This window comes from Scardinius erythrophthalmus (genome assembly GCF_964197995.2).
Source record: "Scardinius erythrophthalmus genome assembly, chromosome: 17".
Classification (NCBI taxonomy): Eukaryota; Metazoa; Chordata; class Actinopteri; order Cypriniformes; family Leuciscidae; genus Scardinius; species Scardinius erythrophthalmus.
In genome coordinates, this window is record NC_138237.1 from 27,808,500 (window position 1) to 27,830,569 (window position 22,070).

Sequence of the window (22,070 nt, forward strand, 5' to 3'; positions counted from 1 at the left end):
GGGGTGAACTATCCCTTTAACATTATGTATTAACTAAACTCTATCCAAAAAATGAATTGAATTGAGAAATCAAAAATTAGATACATTTCAAAGCAATCAGACTGAATCTCTTGCAGTTAATTGTAAGCTCCACTCTTTACACACTAAAACTTCAACATAACAGGAACTCTTCAAATTCACAACAGAACAGTACACACCCTGTTCTTCATATTGCTCAGAAACACATAAACAGTGCATTCCAAATGGTATAAATAAGGCCTTTACAGGGCACTTCAAAGAGAGAACAATAATCGCTGCCATATTGTTGGGTCGTTCCAAAAAGGAAATCATTAAAAAGTTCAAAGAATAAAAAAAAAAGGTAATTGTAATTAACTGTGACAATACTGTAGATAGAACGTCTCGGTTACGTATGGTAACCCTCGTTCCCTGAGTCCAGGGAACGGAGACGCCTCGTCGGGGGAGTTCCCCTGACGAATTGGGATCACGCTAGGGAGACCAATTGCCTTCAAATGAAATTAAAACGAGCCAATGAACATTGGCATGCAACATTTGCATTCCGCAGCCCGCCTACCAGCGCGGGTATAAAGCCCGGAAGCAAACATTGCATCATCGCTTTTCGCTGAGGAGCCGAACAGTGTCCAGCCCTCCGCGAAGGTACAGCAACATGGCGACGGGACGAGGCGTCTCCGTTCCCTGGACTCAGGGAACGAGGGTTACCATACGTAACCGAGACGTTCCCTTTCGTCAGCAGGGAACTCCGACGCCTCGTCGGGGGAGTTCCCCTGACGAATTGGGATCCCTACCAAAACGCCATGGTGCTGGCCCCTTCCAGCGCCCAGCTAAGCTACAGCCCTGCAGCAGTTTCCAGAAATTTTGCGGGAGCTAGCTAGGGAATCACACTGCTGTTCCACAAGACCCAATCAGTGGATATTGGATAACACTGGGAAAGCGTGCCTGTCCCCAAGGAAAATAATAATGGGGGGGAACGCTGCGGAAGCTGAGGCAGCCTAGAGGAAGGCCCTCAAATACACACATGTACTAACCACGTAGGGTAGTGAAACATATGGCAGTCCTTGAAGGTAGTCCCAGTCCGGAGGAGTGTGGAGCGTACTCAACAGGGACGACAGAATGAGTCTGTCAAGGGGAAGACACGGCTGAACTGCACGTGGCAATCATGGGTCACCGCAGGGACCACTGGAAAAGCACCCAGTCTACTAGCAACTCCTTACTGAAGGTAGCAGACCTGGTGCCGGGCGGTCCGCAACGCCTGGCACCGGAGGGGTGATGGAGGAACTCACGAGGTTAGCCGTTTGTTGGGTAACCAACGGAGCAAAAAGACGCACGTATCCGCTCACGGAATGGCGTCGCAAGCCGACACACCTATTCCCTCTAATTACTGGCCGTAGCGAGTACTCGGGAGGAAACCGGTTCCACACGTAGGCTATAAAACCTAGCGAACGTGTTCGGTGTCGCCCAGCCCGCAGCTCTACAAATATCTGTTAGCGAGGCGCCTTGTGCCAGAGCCCAAGAAGCGGCAACACTCCTAGTGGAATGAGCCCGCAACCTGGGAGGGCAGGGCTCACCCTGGGACTCATAAGCCCTGGTGATAGCATCCACTATCCAGTGGGCTAACCTCTGCTTGGAGACAGCCTTCCCCTTCTGCTGGCCTCCGTAACAACAAAGAGCTGATCTGAGGTCCTAAAGCTTTGCGTTCTGTCTATATAAACCCAGAGGGCCCGGACGGGACAGAGAAAAGCTAGGGCTGGGTCTGCCTCCTCCTGGGGCAGCGCTTGCAGGTTCACTACCTGGTCCGCGAAGGGAGTGGTAGGAACCTTGGGCACATATCCGAGCCTGGGTCTCAATATAACCTGAGAAAGGCCAGGCCCGAACTCTAGGCACGATTCGTCGACCGAAAATGCCTGCAGATCCCCCACCCTCTTGAAGGAAGCCAATGCTAACAGGAGCGCTGTCTTAATGGACAGGATTTTAAGCTCGACTGTCAGCAAAGGCTCAAAAGGAGGACTTTGGAGCGCTTTAAGCACTAAAGTTAAGTCCCAAGAGGGTACAGGGTGCAAGTCGCGAGGTGGATTTAGCCTCCTAGCACCCTTGAGGAATCTGATGACCAGGTCGTGCTTCCCCACGGACTTACCTTCAACTACATCGTGATGTGCGGCTATTGCGGCAACATACACTCTGAGGGTAGAGGGAGACAGCCTTCAACCCCTGTTGTAGGAAGGAGAGCACGACTCTGATCGGGCAAGTTCGTGGGTTCTCCCCGTGGGAAGAACACCAGCCGACGAACAGGTTCCACTTCAGAGCGTAGAGGCGCCTCGTAGAGGGGGCTCTAGCTGAAGAGATGGTATCTACCACTGCCTGTGGCAGGCCATCTAGAACCTCCGCATCCCGTCCAGGGACCAGACATGGAGTTTCCAGAGGTCTGGACACGGGTGCCATAGAGTGCCCCGTCTCTGAGAAAGAAGGTCGTTCCTCAGAGGAATCGGCCAAGGAGGGGCTGTCGCGAGGAGCATGAGTTCTGGGAACCAAGTCCGGGTTGGCCAATACGGGGCTACCAAAAGGACCTGCTCCTCGTCCTCCCTGACCTTGCACAGTGTCTGTGCAAGAAGGCTCACTGGGGGGAACGCATATTTGCGTAAGTCCCGGGGCCAGCTGTGTGCCAGGGCACCCGTGCCGAGAGTTCCTTCGGTCAGGGAGTAATACCACTGGCAATGGGTCGTGTCCGGAGAGGCAAACAGGTCTACCTGTGCGGCTCCGAAGATTCGCCAAATCAGCTGGACCACCTGGGGATGGAGTCGCCATTCTCCCAGAAGGGAAGGCTGACGTGAAAGCTCGTCGGCCACACAATTGAATTCCCCTGGGACATGAACGGCACGAAGCGACCTCAGATGCTTCTGACTCCATTGGAGGAGGTGGGAGGCGAGTCGCGACATACGACGGGAGCGCAGACCACCTTGTCGGTTGATGTACGCAACGGTCGCAGTGCTGTCCGTACGGACCAGTACGTGCTTGTGTCTGAGAAACCCCTTGAGGCGACACAAGGCCAAGCGTACTGCTTGCAACTCTAGGCAGTTGATGTGCCAATGCAGCTGGGGCCCCGTCCACAGACCCGAGACTGCATGCCCTTTGTACGTGGCCCCCCAACCCTTGGCAGAAGCATCTGTGAACACCACAGCATGCCTGGAAATCTTGGACTAGGGGCACTCCGGCCCGTAGAAACCCAGGATCCGACCAAGGGGTGAAGGTTTGGCGACAGTGCGGGGTGACTTTGACCCGGAACGTGCCGCTCTGCCACGCCCACCTCGGGACTCGATCGTGAAGCCAGTGCCGGAGCGGTCTCATATGCAACAAGCCAAGCGGCGTTACTGCGGCTGCGGCTGCCATATGCCCCAGGAGCCTCTGAAACTGTTTCAGTGGGACCGCTGTCCTGCCTCGAAAGGACTTGAGACAGGTGAGCACTGACTGGACGCGCTCCTCTGTGAGGCGCGCAGTCTGAGTGACCGAGTCCAGTTTCACACCGAGATAAGAGATCCTCTGCAGGGGGCAGAGTTTGCTCTTCTCCCAGTTGACCTGAAGCCCCAACTGACTGAGGTGACGGAGCACCATGTCCCTGTGATCGCACAACACATCTCGCGAGTGAGCAAGAATGAGCCAGTCGTCGAGATAGTTGAGAATGCGAACGCCTTGTTCTCTCATGGGAACAATGGCCACCTCCGCGACTTTCGTGAAGACACGGGGCGACAGGGCCAGCCCGAAGGGTAGGACCTTGTACTGATATGCTCGACCCTCGAAAGCAAACCAAAGAAATGGTCTGTGTCGAGGAAGAATCGAGACATGAAAGTACGCGTCCTTCAGGTCGATCGCTGCAAACCAATCCCGGGGACGGATGCATTCGAAAATGCGTTTCTGCGTGAGCATCTTGAACGGGAGCTTGTGCAGGGCCCGATTCAATACTCGCAGATCCAGGATTGGCCGTAACCCACCGCCTTTCTTGGGTACAATGAAGTAAGGGCTGTAAAACCCTGACCTCATATCGGCTGGAGGGACCGGCTCGAACGCGTCCTTCGCCAGCAGGGCGTCGATCTCTTTCCGCAAGATAGGAGCATCCACTGGACGCACATGGGTAAAGTGGATGCCCTTGAACTTGGGAGGCCGGTGTGCAAACTGAGTTGCATAGCCGAGCCGAAAGGTGTGGATGAGCCAGTGCGACGGCCTCGGGAGCGCTAGCCAGGCTCCGAGAAACTGCCGCAACGAGCCCACCCGCACCGCCGGCGTACCCGCGGAGGGGCAGCGAGGCGGAAGGCAGGGACACGGCTCCGGTGGCATTGTAGCGGCCGAGAGCGGGGTCTGGGTGTGTATTTGGACAACACCTACCTGCCTCCACCGGGGGACAGACGGCAGAGAAGACCCTAGAGTGTTCTGCTGCGGGCTGTCGCCTGGCGAGAGAAGGGGAGGAGACGAGGAGCGAGGCCCAAGGGCGGCTGCTGGTCTCCGTACCTTCCCGCCCAGCAGCAGACAGGAGTGACGTGACCGGGGTGGCGCCACTGCTATCTGAGAGCTGGGGAGAGGGGAACGAGAGCGGCGCAGCTCGGGGGCGGCGCACACTGCCATTCTGACCCTCTCAGACGGAGGAGACTGGTCTTATTTTACTGCCAGTCTCGACCGTGAGGGGAAACGAGGAGCGAGGCCCGGGGGCATCGAGTCCTGGTTTCCGCCTCACCCAGCGAGAGACGAGAGTGACGAGGCCGAAGCCCTCACTGCCATCTGAGCGCTGGGGCCCGTGAGCGACTTAGAGGAAGTGGACTGCTCAAACTTTGGGTACCACTGACTGGATGACCAGCGGCGGAACAGAAACAAAATTCTCCACCCGGCCCTCTCCCGGGGGAAGGAGTGGTGATGACACGCACTCCCGAAGAGCAGAATGTCACATACTCTGGTCGCTTCTCTCAGAGTTATTTCCCTTCCTTTTGCTAGGGGGAAACAACTCTGAGCGGGCTGGTTTTGAGGCGCTCCTGGACCACAAGTGTGGACATCGTCTGACCGAGGGCCAGCGTTGTGACTAATCACGGTCAGTCACTAAGCGCAGCTCCACCCCGAGTCAGAACTACCCACGTGCAGTGAAAGTGCAGGGGTAGTGAGAGAGGAAAAACTTCTGCAGATTTAGGCATGTTTGGCTTGCCATATTGGCACCAAAAAGCTTCCATACTGCCAAAATTTTTCACACACATCCAGGCACTTTAGAATAGCCCAGGAAAGTGTGGCTGTCAAGTCTGAATCTTCAGCATGAGAACACACCATTATAGAAGGAACTCAGCATTATTTTCAGAGTATAACAGCCCTCTCTCCGATGTAGCAATCGACATCTGCCCTCCCCTGGGTAAACCCGAATGAAATGCTTGGTCCCTCATGAGAAAGACCAGAATCCCATCCGAAAGCCTCGACGGCACACGGCATGCTGAGCGGCTCAAGCCTTTACGAGAAAGGGGAGACGAACAACGTGCCGACGTGGTTATGCACTCATGAGAGAACATAACCACCCACAAACACAGTCTCAACACACTGATTAGGCATGTGAAACAGTGATCATGGCCGTCAACCAGGCATGCAAGACAGTGAACGTGGCCATCGCCTTGATGACACACGGCACGCTGAGCGCTCAAGCCTGCAGGCAAGGCGAACAACGTGCCGACGTGGTCATGCTCTCATAAGAAAGCATAAACCACCCACGAACACAGTCTCAGCATGTTTGCGATGCGCTAGAGGAGTAGGAAGCTCGTGAGGATCTTTCACTTGGCGAGACATTCCGTACTGTAACCCTCAGACCACCAAATGCTCATTAACCAAAGTAGTCCTCTTTTTAGAAAAGGAACTAAATTGGGGAACAAGCAAATGGGACTCAACCTCGTAGAGGCACACGAGTCTCGGCCGCGCATCTAGAGCGCCGAATGACGCGCGCTGAGTTGCCGTGACAACCCGCGCTGTCAGCCGGCGCTCGACGGCACACGGCACATTGAACGGCTCGATCCTTTAAAAAGGGGAGACGAACAACGTGCCGACGTGGTCATGCACTCATGAGAGAGCATGAACCACCCACGAACGCAGCTTCAACACACCGATTAGGCATGTGAAACAGCGGTCGTGGCCGTCAATGAGGACAGGAAACGATCGCATCCAGAAACACACGAGTGAAACGTCATCCTGAAAAGGACGCGATCTTCACTCGTGTTGCTCTTTCAGGAAGAAAGTACTCTCTTTATTGTGCTGAAGCACACAGGGATCCAACGCGGCGACACAGCGGGGAAACTGCAAGCCCGCTGTGCGCACTCAACCGTTTACCAGCTGTGAAAACAGCTTTTGAATTAACAGTGTAGACGCAGCCGGCAGACAGGAATCGCGTGGTCGCTGAAGCGCCGTCTCACCAACACAGAAAGATCCCCTCCTGAAACAGCAGACTCGTAGAGCGTAAGAAAGATACAATCTTAAGCTCATTCACTCAAAGAGGACACAAACGGTCGGCTCCGAAGCAATAAGCGATGATGCAATGTTTGCTTCCGGGCTTTATACCCGCGCTGGTAGGCGGGCTGCGGAATGCAAATGTTGCATGCCAATGTTCATTGGCTCGTTTTAATTCACTCGAAGGCAATTGGTCTCCCTAGCGTGATCCCAATTCGTCAGGGGAACTCCCCCGACGAGGCGTCGGAGTTCCCTGCTGACGAAAGGGAACTTAAATTAAATGTGCAAACATGTTTTGAGAGTGTTTAAGAATTTGTGAAAAATGTTTATGTATAGTATTGATATTGATATGAAGTAAAATGAGCAAGCAGAAAAAACAAAAACAAAAAAAAAAACATTTTCTAGAGGTAAGTCAGATACTGCACACTGCAAAAAAACAAACAAAAAAACAAACAAACAATACATTACATTTGTTACAGTATTTATTAGTCTCTGTAAACATAAAATACAACTGTTCATATTAATTCAGGTCCATTAAATAATATTAACAGATTAACAGACCACTTTTGAATTTAATAATGTTGAAATTAGCATGAACTAAGATTATGAAATGCTGTAGATGTATTTTTCATTGTTAGTTCATGTTAACTAATGTCAACAAATTGAACCACACTATGGGCCCTATCATACACTCGACGCAATGCAGCGCCAGGCGCGACGCAAATGTTTTTTGCTAGTTTCAGCCCGACGCAGTTATCATTTTCACGTCCTGTGCCACGTTGTTTAAATAACAAATGCATTTGCGCCCATTTGTGCGCCCATGGGCGTGCTGGTCTGAGAACGAGGTATGTTCTGGCGCATTGTTGGCGCGTTGCTATTTTGAGGCAACAGAAATAGACTGTGCCATTGATCAACTGAAACCTGGTCTAAAGTCAATGGCGCAATTTTTTTTTGTTATTTAAAGAGCGCGTTAGTAATGTGCGTCTATAGGAGGGTCCAACGTGCGCGTGTACTCTGCTTATTACACACACAGGGATGTGCAGCTGCACACAAACATGCAAAATAATAAAAATAAAAGGATTACAATGTTAAAGATTATTATTGTGTACATAAAGATATGGTAGAATCCGGCTTGTCCCGTAGATGGTCTGCTTGCACGCTTTAACCTTGCGCATTAGCAGATCTGTTTGCTCTCTGGAGAAGTGTAAGTCTCTCCGCTATCAAATTCCATCATATAAATACCGAATCCGCCATGGCGCGAGCGCAACTGGCTTTTAAAGGGAATGTTTTTTTTTTTTTGCATGTAAAGCCCAAAACACACCCATTACTCATTAAGATAATAGGAACAACCCTTTTAGACCATGCGCCGGACACACCGACCAATTTTCCCGTCCTTAAACTAGCAAAAGTGGATTCGGACACGCCCTAAGTGAACTTGTGCCGTGCGCTTTAGACCATGTGAAATAGGGCCCTATTAGTGTCTTATTATACGTCTTGCAAAATGTCTTATTATAATAAATTAAATACATGCAAAAAACATTTAACAATAAAACAAAATGCATTAAGAAAATAAATAGGGTCAATTTTGATTTAATGCCAGCTTTAAATATTCCGAGACCACAAAACACAAGTCTGCAGGGCACAGCTTGAATTCTACACTAACGGTTGTTTTCAAGGCTCAGTGTGGAGCATCGAGGCTCAGGATTTAAGACTAAATCCTGCTTTTATAACAAATGTCATATGTTCCCTTTGTTCTTTTTGTGAGTCTGGCAGGTTGCAGCGCTTGAGATTTTAGAGAGGATGATGCTCTACTGTTGGCTCTAAAAAAAAAAGGAGGATTGTCAGAAAGCCGCAGAATATGAAACACCTGCTTGTAGTTTAGCCTCCCTCCCTGGTGCATGCATTTATTGGCAGCTCACTGGAAGAGTTGCAGGAGGACTGCTCTCACACCCTCATCCACCCCTCAGTTTCTCTACATCGCTTAGAGCCAAAAGCAAATACAAAAACCATCTACTTTGGTTTTTAAAAAGCACAGAGTGTATTTGTTTGTACATTCAGATTTACAGCGATTTTGTCACAGAGACTCCTGAGGCCACTTGTTTCCTCTGAGCTATAAAGCAGTCATCTGTACAGTCTTGTGATTGTGCCTTCACGGTAGACTTTGTTGTGATCGCTGCAAAATATCATCATAACCATATCAATATTGGGTTTAAGAGACCACTCAGTCTTGTTTATTTGAGTTTATAAAGAGAGGCAGAAAATTATTCAATGGCCTATAAAGTTGCTTCTATCTTTTTTGCTAACTCCTAGCAAAAAAGTTTGTTTTTGTAACTACAGGTTCATTCAAATTTTAGAATCAACATAAAAGTTAAAGAAGCCTGTGGAGACCATATAGCCTATAGTAATCCAAATATAATATACAGATGCATGTACCAAATATTTTACAGAATCTTTTTTTTTAATCTACTGAAAGAAGTCTATGCCCACCAAAGGCTGTGAAACAGTAATACTGTGAATTATTAGGCCTTTTACAAATTAAAATGAATTACCCCAGTATTCAGTATCACACGATCCTTCCGAAATCATTCTAATATGCTGATTTCCTGCTCAAGAAACATTTCTTATAACTATCAATGTTGGAAATTGGTGTGCTGCTTAAATTTTGTGTGGTAATTATGATACTTTTTTTTTTTCTCAAGATTCTTAGAACTTTCAAAAGAACATCTACTTGAAACAGAAATCTTTTGTAAAATTATGTCTTCGCTGTAAATTTTGATCAATTGAATGTGTCCTTGCTGAATAAAAGAAAAAAATATATACTGACCCCTAACTTTTAAATGATAAATAAAACAATTCAATATTGTGGGTCTTGCAAATGGCGGAAACTTTGGTAAATACAGGTTGCTTGACCATCATAACAATCATTCTATGAGAATGATGTTCATTCTGCTTTTAAAAATGAGCAGCCCAGCAGATTACAATGTATGTAATATATTCTGACATGACAGACAGTCGCACAGTCTGACTTGGCCTTGACACAGTCTCACTGCAGTCATATCGAACAACCTGACAAGCAACAATTGTAAATGACAGGAAGAAAATGCAACTGAACTCTGGGTTAGTTTAGTTCAACTTTACTCTTCATTTTCACATTTGTCCTTCACAACAGATCCGCAAGCAGTATAATGAACCCATGACTGTGGGGGTTCAGAAAATGTGCTTGTTATTTTAATGATTCACAGGTATAGGCCAATTGCAAGGCAAATGTCTCATCATTAAAGCAAATGTTTTGCGTAAACTCATGCGAAACATCTTTAGTGTTTTAATTTTATTGGACAAATGAATTGCTTGACAATTTGAGTACTTTTGCAAAGCATCCAATGTAAATATGGCTCATTAGCCTCACTGTTTGCCAAGGTAAACTGGTGTTTTAGCTAATGTTGTTGCACTCCACAGGTAATATCAGATCTGATTAAAATTGACTTGTTAGGAAATAAAATGTGCTTTTAGTAAATTAGAACTCAGTCGGGTAACTGAAATTGGAATCGTGCAACATGAATTTACTCAGCTTGATTTGTCACTAAATTTCAAATGAGTCCAAACTATTTCTTCTCATTCTCTAGGTTAATGACTGAAAAATTGAGCTGATGACCAAGTGAATATGACAGGAAATCCTGAAGTACGTCTCTTAAAACTTAAAATGATAAGCAAACAATAGTCATGTTTGGCTATATGCAGAGGAGAAATCCTTCCCAAATAGTATGGATAGTGTTTAGTATACATACAGGAATGAAGTTTTTATCTTACAGCAAAGGTACAGATAGTCTGTCATATCCTATACGCACATGACAACGCAATGCATTTATTATTTTACAAAAGAAAGTTTCTTCATCTTACTATAGTTTATTTTATTTTAATTGATTTATTTTGGAACTTAAACGACATGAACACAATTATAGGATTATTCATAAAACATAAGTCTGGTATCACTGTAAAAACAACTTCTCATTATGTAACACTTGAGTTAAAAACAAAAGACTTAAAACAATTACATTATAAATATGATGGATGAGCCACATTTGAAGTTGCTGTATAAAGCCAATACACATCTGTGTGCACACATCAGTTGAAATCTATTTTAGTGCGCCTAATTGGCAATGTTGCTCAGCTACCATTAAGAATCTTTAGTTACACAGTGTTTAGTTGCATGGCTGCGACAGTTCAAAACACAATCTACTGCAGGATCTTTTCATTTCCCTTTCCAGGCTTCCACATTCTGCTCGTTTCTCTACCACAAACCTTAGTGGAATCTTAAAAAGCTTCCATAGGCTAATCTCAGGCTGGTTCAAATTCTCAGAGGCCTATGATCACGTCTGGGGCGGGGGAAAGTTGTTTTTGACTCGGACACTAAAGGGCAAACTGAAACCAAACGTCCCATAACCTTCACAGCTGTTTCCTTCACTCTCCAGCCAAAGTCCAGCCCCCTCTTTTCCTCCTTATCTGCCATTCCCACTCCAACCTGGCATCCTCACAGAGAATCACAACAGTCACCTTTCTGACAGTGTCCTTTCGTCAGAAGAGCGTGAGCGTAAAACAGCACCGCGAACCCTGTCGGTATCTCTGCAATCTTTCCACAGCGAACCCCGTTGTTACTTATTTATAGTAGCATGTTTCCCAGAGGGCCAAAGTAATTGAAACCAAATGTGTGGAGGCAGTGAAATGTGGAAATAGAGCAGCGGTAGCATCTGGACAGGAGAAAAAGAAAAAGAGAAAGAGAAAGAGAGAAGCGGGAAAACTCTTTGTCTGCAATCGGGACACAAACTTTTTGGCTTCCAATTTATACAAGACTTCTATTTGGAGAGCCCAACGCACTGCCAGAATACTCCAATACAATGGCACTGAAAGGAAGAGAGACAGAGAAAGAGACAAAAATAACGCAGCAACCCCAACTGCTCCAGCGCAGACAGAAAACTTCCCAAAAACTGAAGTAGCAGTTCACGTTAAGCACAACCCTGTCTTTCTGCTGCCAGGAAGTCACATGCGTTTCCTCGCACAAAGCACAAAGTCAGAAACAATGAGTTTAAAACTTACCATCCTGACCATGGCTCTCAATCTGAAGTCCAAGCTAGAGCACACAGGGTGTGACAGGCGGATAAAAGTAGACTGAGACACCACTTAAAGATGGCATGAGGCCTATTTTCTCTGTCTCTGTCTCTGTCTCTCGCTCTCTTTCTTTTTCCGACTTCAGGCAGTTACAATCCCCCCTTCCGACACTGTCAGCTTTTCCAATAGAGGACGCGCAAGCCAAAATCCCTGCCTCAGAGTCTGCAGGAATTTCCTGGACTCTTAGTCTGGTATCTGCAGCAGAACCACGGAGAACAGCGACTGAGTCTCTGCTACCGTTTGCCTGAGTAACTGCCCCCTGGTTTGTAGCCAGATATAGCACTAGGAGACACATGGGGGAAGTTAGGGGGTTGATGTCAGGGTTTTTTATTTTAGGACAGCCCCTCACCCTCCATTTGTGTGTGTGTGAGTTTCAGCATGCAGCCATGGGAATTGGGAATGCATTTAATTTTCTACTTGATGTTCCTGCCAGGCTGACTATGAGGGATAAAACTGCCACAGAGCCCTTCCTACACAGCATTTTCTGCAGGCATGAAGTCATCAGACTGATGAATAATAGTAATCATTGTTTAGGTCGCTTCCTTTAACTGGCCAGTTCAGCATTAGCAGGACATACCATGGGGAGCGTGAAACCAAGACCACATGCACGATCAATATGCAGAATCCCCAGGACGATTAATCAGCATGTTCATTGCTAACGCCGGTGCTGTGCTTGACTATAGTGTGTGTTAGGGTACAAAGAATTACCATAAATGTATTCATACTGTTTTTTACCTTACTGCGATGACAAAGAATTATGTTTGGGATGTTCGGGCTTGAATTTATTCAGGCAGTTGTTGTTTGCTTCACACTCTTTGTCAAGGGTTCGAAAACAACCAATTAGAGTCAGAATTCTGAATCAGGGTTTAGAGGCCCCATTTCCATGTAACCTTGCTGATTAATGTTGTGGTTGTGTCGAATAAATTCACCACCAAACCGTCTGCATGCAGTTGTTTTGGTGGAGGTGACTCCTAGATTTTACTTGTAAATGCTCACCAGCACCAGATATCGCTTAACCACAAAATAGACGCACTCAACAGAAAAACAAACGATGTCCTGATTATACTTCCTTTGTATGAGTTTTGTCACTCACCTATTATTAACTAAATAAATGTCCAGCTAATATGATATATTTGCCACTACATATTATGGAAACCTGCTGAATGACTGCCAACAATAGTACTGGCAGTCTGAATAATATTATCTACTCCCAAATAAAACAACTATAGCCTTCAAAACCAGGAAGCCAAGAGGTCCTCTGAGGGGCAGAGCCAATACAACAAAAGTAAATAGAACTGGAGCAAAGCAAGTAGAGAAACAGATGTGTTTTCTCTGTGTCAGTAAGTGGAACCAATATCCAGGTTTACACTATTTGGTAAAAACAAAACAAAAAACGATAATGGTTCTCTCTCTAATCTCTCTATTATCTCTCTATCATAGTGCTGCATTTGATACTATCGACCACAACATTCTTTTGAACAGACTTGAACATGTTGGCATTAGTGGAATTGCATGGGCATGGTTTAATTTATACTTATCTGAACGTTATCAATTTGTAGCATTAAATGAAGAGGTGTCATGTCGACCACAAGTTCAGTATGGAGTACCACAAGGCTTAGTACTATGACCGTTGCTTTTCACCCTGTACATGCTACCCTTGGGAGATATCATTGGGAAGCATGGCATTAGTTTTCACTTTTGCGCTGATGAGACTCAGCTCTATATTTCTTCGCGCCCTGATGAAACATACCTATTCACAAATTAACAGAATGCAAATGCATAGTTGATATAAAAAATTTGATGACTTGTAATTTCCTATCGCTTTATTCTGATAAAAAATAAATAAATAAATAAATAAATAAAAATAAAACAGAGGTTCTAATTATTGGACCAAAAACATCCACACGTATAACCTAGAATACAGTCTAAAGGCCCGTTCACACCAAGCACGATAACTATAAAGATAACGATAAAGATAACTATATATGTGTCCACACCAGCGACCGATAACGGTCTTTTTATTCTAAGCACGCACGCGCCCGGATGATCCAGATCCATTTTAAATGCGCGAGACTTTTAAATTAGAATGGATTCTGATTGGCTGTCAGTGTTTTATCGTTCGACAGCTGGAAAAAAATCGTTCTGAAAGTGATCCCAACGATATCGTTCCTCATATCTTTATCGTTATAGTTGTGGTGTGAACTCTGTTATTCTTTAATATGGAGAACGATTTTTAGAATTATATCTTTATCGTTATCTTTATAGTTATCGTCCTTGGTGTGAACGGGCCTTAACACTTGACGCTTGTCAAGTCTTTGTCATCAGTTAGGAACCTGGATGTGCTCTTTGATAGCAATCTTTCATTTGAATGCCATGTTTCTAGCATCTGTAAAACCACATTTTTACATCTTAAAAATATATCTAAATTATAACATATGTTCTCAATGACAAATGGAGAAAGGTTAGTACATGCGTTCAAGACCTATTGTAATGCTCTACTGGGTGGTTGCCCTGCACACTTGTAAATGTAAAAAAAAAAACCTCCATCTGGTCCAAACCGTTCTTACTAGAATCTGGAAGAATGACCATATTAGCCCGGTTCTGTCAACACTGCATTGGCTCTCTATTAAACATTGTATAAATTTTAAAATATTGCTAATTACTTACAAAGCACTAAATGGTTTAGCTCCGCAGTACTTGAGCGAGCTCTTAATGCATTATAGTCCTTCACATTTATTGCAATCTCAAAATTCTGGCCAGTGGATAAATATTATAATAAATATAATTAAATTATAATTAAATATTTAATATAATAAATATTAAAATCGACTGCAGGCGGCAGATCCTTTTTCTTTTTTTTTTCACCCAAACTCTGGTCTAGTCTTCCTAGACTTGTTTGGGAAGCAGACACACTCTGTCAGTTTAAATCTAGACTAAAAACACATATTTTAACCTGGCATACACATAACACATTACCAATTTCTAATATTCAAGTCAGTAAAATGATTGTTAGGCTGCATAAATTACTGTATGTCAACCGGAACCTGGAACACTTCCTATAACACCTGATGTACTTGTTCATAAGAAGAATGGCATCTACACTAATATTAGTCTGTCTGTCTCATCCTGAGGTTAACGTAGTTTGCCTGATCCGGTCCATATCCAGATCAGATGGTGGACCTGCACCTAGACACGACCAAACCCCAGCCCTGAATGTCAGCAGAGACCGTGTCTACTAGACAATCCCCTGTGAAACCCTCATCGACATGACAGCCAGATCCTCAAAAAAGACCACAAGAACCAGACAGGTCCCACGCACAGACCCTCTGACCAGCTTCGACTCCATTCCTGCGTGATGAATCAGATCTTCAAGCAAAAGAAACTGGATGAATATTTGAATGCTACCGATCGCGATCCAAATTCTGACTTTTGATGCAGCCTGAATCATAATCACACTGTTTTTGTTTGTTGACCAAAGGAGAACTGGCTCCCCGACCGAGCCTGGTTTCACACAGTTTTTTTTCTTTTTTTTTTTTTTTCTTTTCATTCTGTCACCTGATGGATTTTGGGTTTCTAGCCACTGTCACCTCTGGCTTCCTTAGTTGGGGGCACTTAATATTCAATAATATTATTGATCTGACTGTACTGACACTGTTGTATGAAGCTGAACTGAGCTGGTCGATGACTTTTTTTTTTTTTTTTTTGTGCAGAACTGCTATATATGAACTGAACTAATTGATTAATTGATCTTTACAATCTTTACGACAGAACTAAATCAACACTGAACTGACTTAAGCTGAACAACAGCCGAAATGCATAATTGGTGTCACTGTAAAGCTGAATTGAAACAATCTTTACTGTATAAAGCTGTATAAAATCACACTGAAACAACAGCTCTCATTTTCAATAGAGCATGTAAGAACTACAAACTAGCAAGCGATACCCTTTATCTCCAAAGTTTTCCCAGTGCTCTGCTGCAAAGAGTTAAGGTATGTCCCAAATTATGCACTATACAATATGCACTTATACAATGCACTCTATGCTGCATATTGCTGTAGAACATTGACTGTAATGAACTAAATAGGCCACCAACTATTCACTATTCATTCATACTGCATGTGGACTGCAACATTTATTTTAAACATATTAATTTGTAGACCTAATAGTAGCACTAGGCCATGATTTCCATCTCAACAACTAAATGTGAGAAATTATTCTACATAAAATTTGGTGCATTTGGTTTCACATCTCAGTTATTCTCTAAAACAGAACAATTTCCACAGGATCACAGCTGCAGTTTAGTACAATTGTTACGTAAAGTGTCAGGAAGTGTTTATGTCAAGAACAAGTAAATGTATTACCAGATATTACATTATCTAAATCGCATCAGCTTGTGTCACAATGGTTTACTTCACTGCCAGACCATGGGTGTGACAGTGCAGTGAGCTGCCATGTTAAACTCGAAATGAAACACACACGAACGTCGATATGTGGTAAGAGCAGGGACGACTGGGGTCCAGAAAGTGTACTGAACATGATACTTAAGGGGACCAGGGGAACAAAATAATCAGTCTTTACCAGTGAGGGAGCTCACTTATGAAGCATAATGAAATCGGCCTCTTTCCATTACCGCAGTGGTACCGCAGGGGGTACACATTAGTCCTGTTTGTGCTTTTGTGTGCGTGTAGCAGCGCAAAAGGCTCATTGGAAAAACATGCCCATACCTACATTTTTGCTAAAGTATTCACATAGGCTACATATTCACTTCAGTTTCTAGCTGAAATCAAAACTAGTGGCAATAAAACAGCAACAACTTTTATTCCTTTTCAGACGAAACATGATTAGGCCTACAGGTTCAGACTATTGATTAATAAATACTTTTTTCATGCTGTTCCTTGCAGAATACTATGGTATGACCTCAAAACACTTTGCATGATTTGAAAACTTGAACATTTTGACTTTTACATCACATAACCAGCTCCATGTGTCTTTTCTGACATAGTAAACCAGATCGGTAGCTCACCTGGTACAGCAGTGCACTTATGATGCAGAGCGTTCGGGTAAGAGTCCCACAAAACACGAGTCAAAACACCTTAAAAACTTGTAGAAGCGAGTAAAAATGTCATGATTGCTTCAGCAAATGCATTTTTCCTCCCACATATTCTTTTTTTTAACACTATTATTTGGTTCAAGCTAGGGTTAAGTGTAAGTGGTATATTATTTCCTAATGCAATAGAGCATTAACCATTTAAAGGAACACTCCACCCATTTGCATTAAGCTTTGCATTGTTAGAAACCCAGTCATACTATTGAATGGTCGTGCAACACTCTCTCATTTTCCCCTGAGACGGGAGAAATCCGTATTTACCTCTTACACTTCCCCCCACAATGACGCAAACATCGTCATTTTGCGTCATTGTCGGAGGAAGTGTAAGAGGGGCGGATTTCTGTTGAGACTACAAGCATTAGTTCCCACCCTTTCAACCCCACACATAGGGGGTTGGACCTACTGCGCTAACAGACCTATCACAGATCAGTGTCAGTGTGTTTGATTTCCAATGCCATCCTCTTATTCCCGGACATGTCCAGCCGTCGAGATCGTCCAAAATGTCCGGGATTCGGCTTTTGCTTTCTGCGGTCGCCATTCATTGTTTACATGCACACCTTTTGTTTCAATCTAGCTGAATTCATTCCGATTGGTGAATCTGAATGTAGTGTTTACATGAACGCTAAACAAGTGATCGGTTGATGTGCGTTTTAACATTGCTAAGAAAATTCCCGCTCCTCCGTGAGAGATGCGAGACCGGTGCGTCTCAGTAATGACGCCACCGGCCTCGCGCCGTTCTCCCGCGGCCGTCAGCCTCGTCCTGCTCGCCACAGTAAACATGATGAATGGCGACTGTAGAACGCAAAAGCCGAATCCTGGACATTTTGGGCGATCTCGAAATCCAGGGCAAACTCATCACGAAGACTCGCTAGTAGCTTAGCTTTGTTGTTTTCAACTGCCCTCTCTTACCGGTAGGCGTGGCTTGGGAGTGGCCTCCTAGGGCATTCTGGGAGTTGTTGTCTTTCATCCACATAAGCCAAAAATACATTTTCTGGCTTTTCTTAGTCTAGAAAGCTCCAAATTCAAAAATAATTTCACATTTCTTCTACATAAATGACCTATTTTAAATACACATTCATCTTTCCAGAGGTGAAGTATCCCTTTAAGCGCCACTCACCAAACATTTCATTTCCAAACTGCTGCAAAACATACCACAACCGAAGTAATAAAACATTGTTACATTCACACTCATTTCTGGATAAAACTTTAAGCACCACTCACGGAACATTTCATGTCGCGAAATGTGCAAGAAGCAACATAATGCAATTTTGCAGATGTCGCCACAGGCATGTATTTCCAATGAGCCTGGGTTGATGCAGCCACAAACACTTTATGACAAATGTCTACTGATCCACAGTCGAGCGCTACCAAGAAGAATTGTGAGACTGTTTAACATTTGAATTCCCTAGGAAAACTTCTGCAAAGTTGAGCAACCATTCGCGCAGCTACTTTGAGTAAAACAGTTATCTGATCTGATGTCTGTGTTTTGATACGGCGCAAAACTGCCTCGCGTAGAACGGGCATTAAGAAGACAGATTTCATATCAGCACAGCTGAGGACACAAACTCGGCCGTTCTATCAAAACAACCCTGCAGGGTTGAAATGCTATTAGCCTCTGTTAATCAAAACGCCTGCCACTGCATCAAGCATTCCTCCCACAGTTTGGGCAAAACATATTGCTGTCATTATGCAAAGCCGCTTTTCTGGGTCGAAGTGCTGATTGTTCCTCAGAAGCTGTGAATGATCAACATGACGAGTCTGGCATTGCAAGACAAGGCAGCGTCTGCGGGCAAGTCGTCTTGGGAGAGAGGATAAAGGGGAGGGCTTGAAAAACCCACCCATCCGACGCGAGTGAAGCCGCTGTTAAATGTTCCTTGGCACTGTAACTATTGTTTAACTGTTCAGTGGGTCAAAAACATTTTTTTTATTGACTTGATCTTTATAAGGATGAGGGATCACCCCCCAGGTTTTGGACTTTCCTCATGCGTGCACGGATGGCTGAACAGATATTTAAACACTCACTATACCCAGCTCTCCTTCATGCATCTTTTCAGAGCTTTTTATTGTCATTTTGTTTTATTCAAAGTAAGCTAAAGCCAAAAGATAAACCCTAATTTACAAAACCAAGTCAACAAATAACAAAAGGACTCAAATTGGCGAATCATTTGCTTTGAATCTGTTCATTAACGATTCATAGAATTGAATGTCCCTAAAATGACATACCAATGCTACATATGAGAGAAGACCTTTTAGGACGTGGCGAGGAAACTTAGTTTGCTGCATTGCTATCTTTGAAGGCATCAGGTGACTGATTTGGAACGATAAACACACAGGAAACTCAACTGTTTATCGTTGAGTTTAGCATTAGTATGTTGCTATTTGCATTCCGTGACTGCCTTCTGTAGAAAGGATACATTTACTTCTGCCTAATTTTGCTAAAATTAGGTCTTAAAAGGCAGTATAATCATGCTGCCTAACATTTGGAACAGCTTTTGTGCCAAAAGCATGCCTAAGATGCTTTAAAAAATTTACCAGGTTTTGGAACAGAGTTGTAACATACCATCTGCCCCAACCATATGTACTCACAATCACGCACACACATATATCCGGGGCCTACATATTTTGACACACCATTATCCCAACATCTGACTTCTGTGCGGACATCACACGGAGCCTGGGGAGCACGATATAGTTGAAAAGGGCCAATCGATCGCTAAGCAAATAGCATCTCTGGCATCAAATCTTCTTGGCAGTGGTCTGACAAACCTGGCCATGTCAAAAGAACCGACTGCCACATCTATAAGAATTCAATAGGTAATTGAGGGCTGGCTAGGGAGGGAGAGGAAATGTTAACAAAGACCCTGGAGAAGCAGACAGTGTGTAAACAGGAGTCCCGTTGGTGGATAAAGACAGGGAAGATATTATGCTGCCTAAATGCCATAGGGCTTTGCCTGGGGCACGCGGTCCTTAGTCCATTTACACTTCAGCTCACTGCACTCAGTCGCATGTGTTTTGTAGCTAAGAAAGGTAAGCGTGCAGCTGAGCAAAAATGACTTACGACTGTGCAAGGCCGTGTATAATCAAGGGAACACATATATAATGCCCAATATTCATACAAATAGAGGACTCTGAGGATTCACCAATCAGTTGTGCTTGTTTGCACATGGTATTTCAGCACAACAACCTGCATTTTATTCATTATTTTAGGGTTTAGTTCGTTAAGTAAAACCAACACAAGTCCAGCTCAGAGGTAATAAATGTGAACAGCAGGATTCTGAACTCTGTAATAAAACAGTTTAAGGTGCAAATACAAAAATATTTGGTTTCACTTTATTTTGATGGACCCTTTAACACATTCTGTTGACTATAAGTAACGTTACACCCAGTCTACTAATACTCTAATGAGAGTCAGTGAACATGTAGTTGCAAAGTTACTTATAGTCAACAGAACGTTCAAGGGACCATCAAAATAAAGTGTTACCAAATATTTACATTATTTAAAAAGCTGATGCAAGAGCATATCTATAATTCCTGAAGAAAGCTATCCACTAAAATTCACAAACATCACATCGACAGTTGCTCGTCTTGGGCCAGGCTCCACTGGAAGTATACAATTTGAAATCTTCCATCTTGGCTTATTGGCTTTTTTTGAGCCAGTCACCTGAGCCATAAATGCCACATGACTGATCACTCTGGAGATGAAGACAATGATTCCATGACAACACTGATTAGCTGATGGCACCACAAGAACATATTGGCTAAAAAATCCAAAATCGCCCTCTACCCCCCTAAATAGGGCACTATTTAAAAGGAGATAGCCATTTGTAGTGGTGTCCGAAATCACAGTGGATATTATTGAGTGCACTCATTCAATCCCACAATGCACCGCAATAACGAGTGTACAGCCGATGTACAATCAACGGTTAGAGAATATCCAAAATCCACTGTGAAAGTCAAATGTCGAATGAATTCCCTCATCTGACATGAAGATTCCACCCGCAGCTCAATTATCCATCCATCCATTTTCCAAACAGCTGGTCTTACAGTATGTGGCCAGAGCGTAATATCATACAGGTATAAATTGATTTTGATTTTGATTATGAAATCGAATTTGATAATGTTTATGCATAGTTTCCACAACAGTCTTTGCCAGTTTGCAAAGTTTCAAATAGAACAGCAAGCACAAACTATGCAAAAGCGGCAACCCTTCTAGTGCATTTTCATTCACTCTCTCAAGTGAACTATATTAGTGGACTAATGTAAGGAATAGTGAATGAGGGCATAGGGAGCGATTTCGGACACAGCCAAGCAGTCCACAAAACTCGACTCCTTGCAAGTTTGTTCTTTTTTTTCACACTTTAATTGCATTTTGAATTTTGTTTAAATACAAGGTAAATATGTATTTTAAACGGGCTTCTCAGACAATCAGTGCAGAAAATGTGTGCCGTTTCAGTGTGGGTCTAATTACTAGTAACACTTGATTTCATCATCTTTATTCTTCCTTTCTCTCTCTACATTCTTTGTAACCTCCCACCACGAGCAGCACTGTAAAATTCCCACATTGCCTCCAAGGGTTGTAATTAGACTCCATTACACACCAGGAGAATCAGAGCTTGATTGGGCCTGAAGACAGACTACAGATCTTCTCTGTTGATGGCCTTTAAAGATTTTGAATCACACAAGCTTGAGTGATACAGGAGAGAGCCCCATTCTCTCTGATGGCTTTAATCACCTTCTAAAAGATTGATTTGTGTTTATTTTGCTGACAAAACATTGATTACCATGACTGCACCGAGCCTCAAAAGGCTGAGCAGACTGTACTTTGCCGCCTGCACGGGTACATTGGCATCTTCTTCAGGAAGGAAACGGGAGTTGGTGGAGTTTGAGGCTGAATGGTGATTACATGTTATGAGTGGATCCAAGCGAGTTGTCTAACTCTTTGCTGCTGGAATCATTTTCTTTTCACACAAAAGTGAAAAAAAAAAAAACTGAATTCACTGAGCTGCACAGCTGTTCCTCGGTATAAAACATGTCAATCATTTTCCATTGCTGAGAAATGAAGAAACATTCCACATTGCAAAAATACTTTTCTGGATCAGTTTTTTTTTTTTTTTTTTTTGCTAGTAAAAATATCTAAACATTCTTAAAACAAGATAAATTCACCTTTTAACAAATATAAAGAATGTTGTATTTTTGCAATGCAGACAAATTAAACCCATTTAACTTCCATGCCATTTTATTGTGGAACAGAATATTCAAATGGATAGTAAAGCTTATCAAGACAAAAATTAATTTGTCTAAAATTAATTACAAAATAAATTGAAAGTAAATA

The 22,070-nt window shown here is 43.9% G+C and overlaps 1 protein-coding gene across 3 annotated transcripts in view; it reads right to left on the reverse strand.

Moving 5' to 3' along the window:
* sgcd (sarcoglycan, delta (dystrophin-associated glycoprotein)) overlaps positions 1-11,882 on the reverse strand; it is a 116,184-nt gene extending 104,302 nt beyond the window's left edge. For 2 of the 3 annotated variants that reach the window (XM_081390337.1, XM_081390338.1), the window contains exon 1: positions 11,560-11,881. In XM_081390337.1, coding sequence (XP_081246463.1) covers positions 11,560-11,571 — 12 coding nt within the window. In that variant the 5' untranslated portion in view covers positions 11,572-11,881. Of the gene's footprint in view, positions 1-11,559 lie in introns of all 3 variants that reach the window. The other variant, XR_014031910.1, reaches the window with a different exon arrangement.
* Between the last annotated feature and the right edge of the window lie 10,188 nt (positions 11,883-22,070).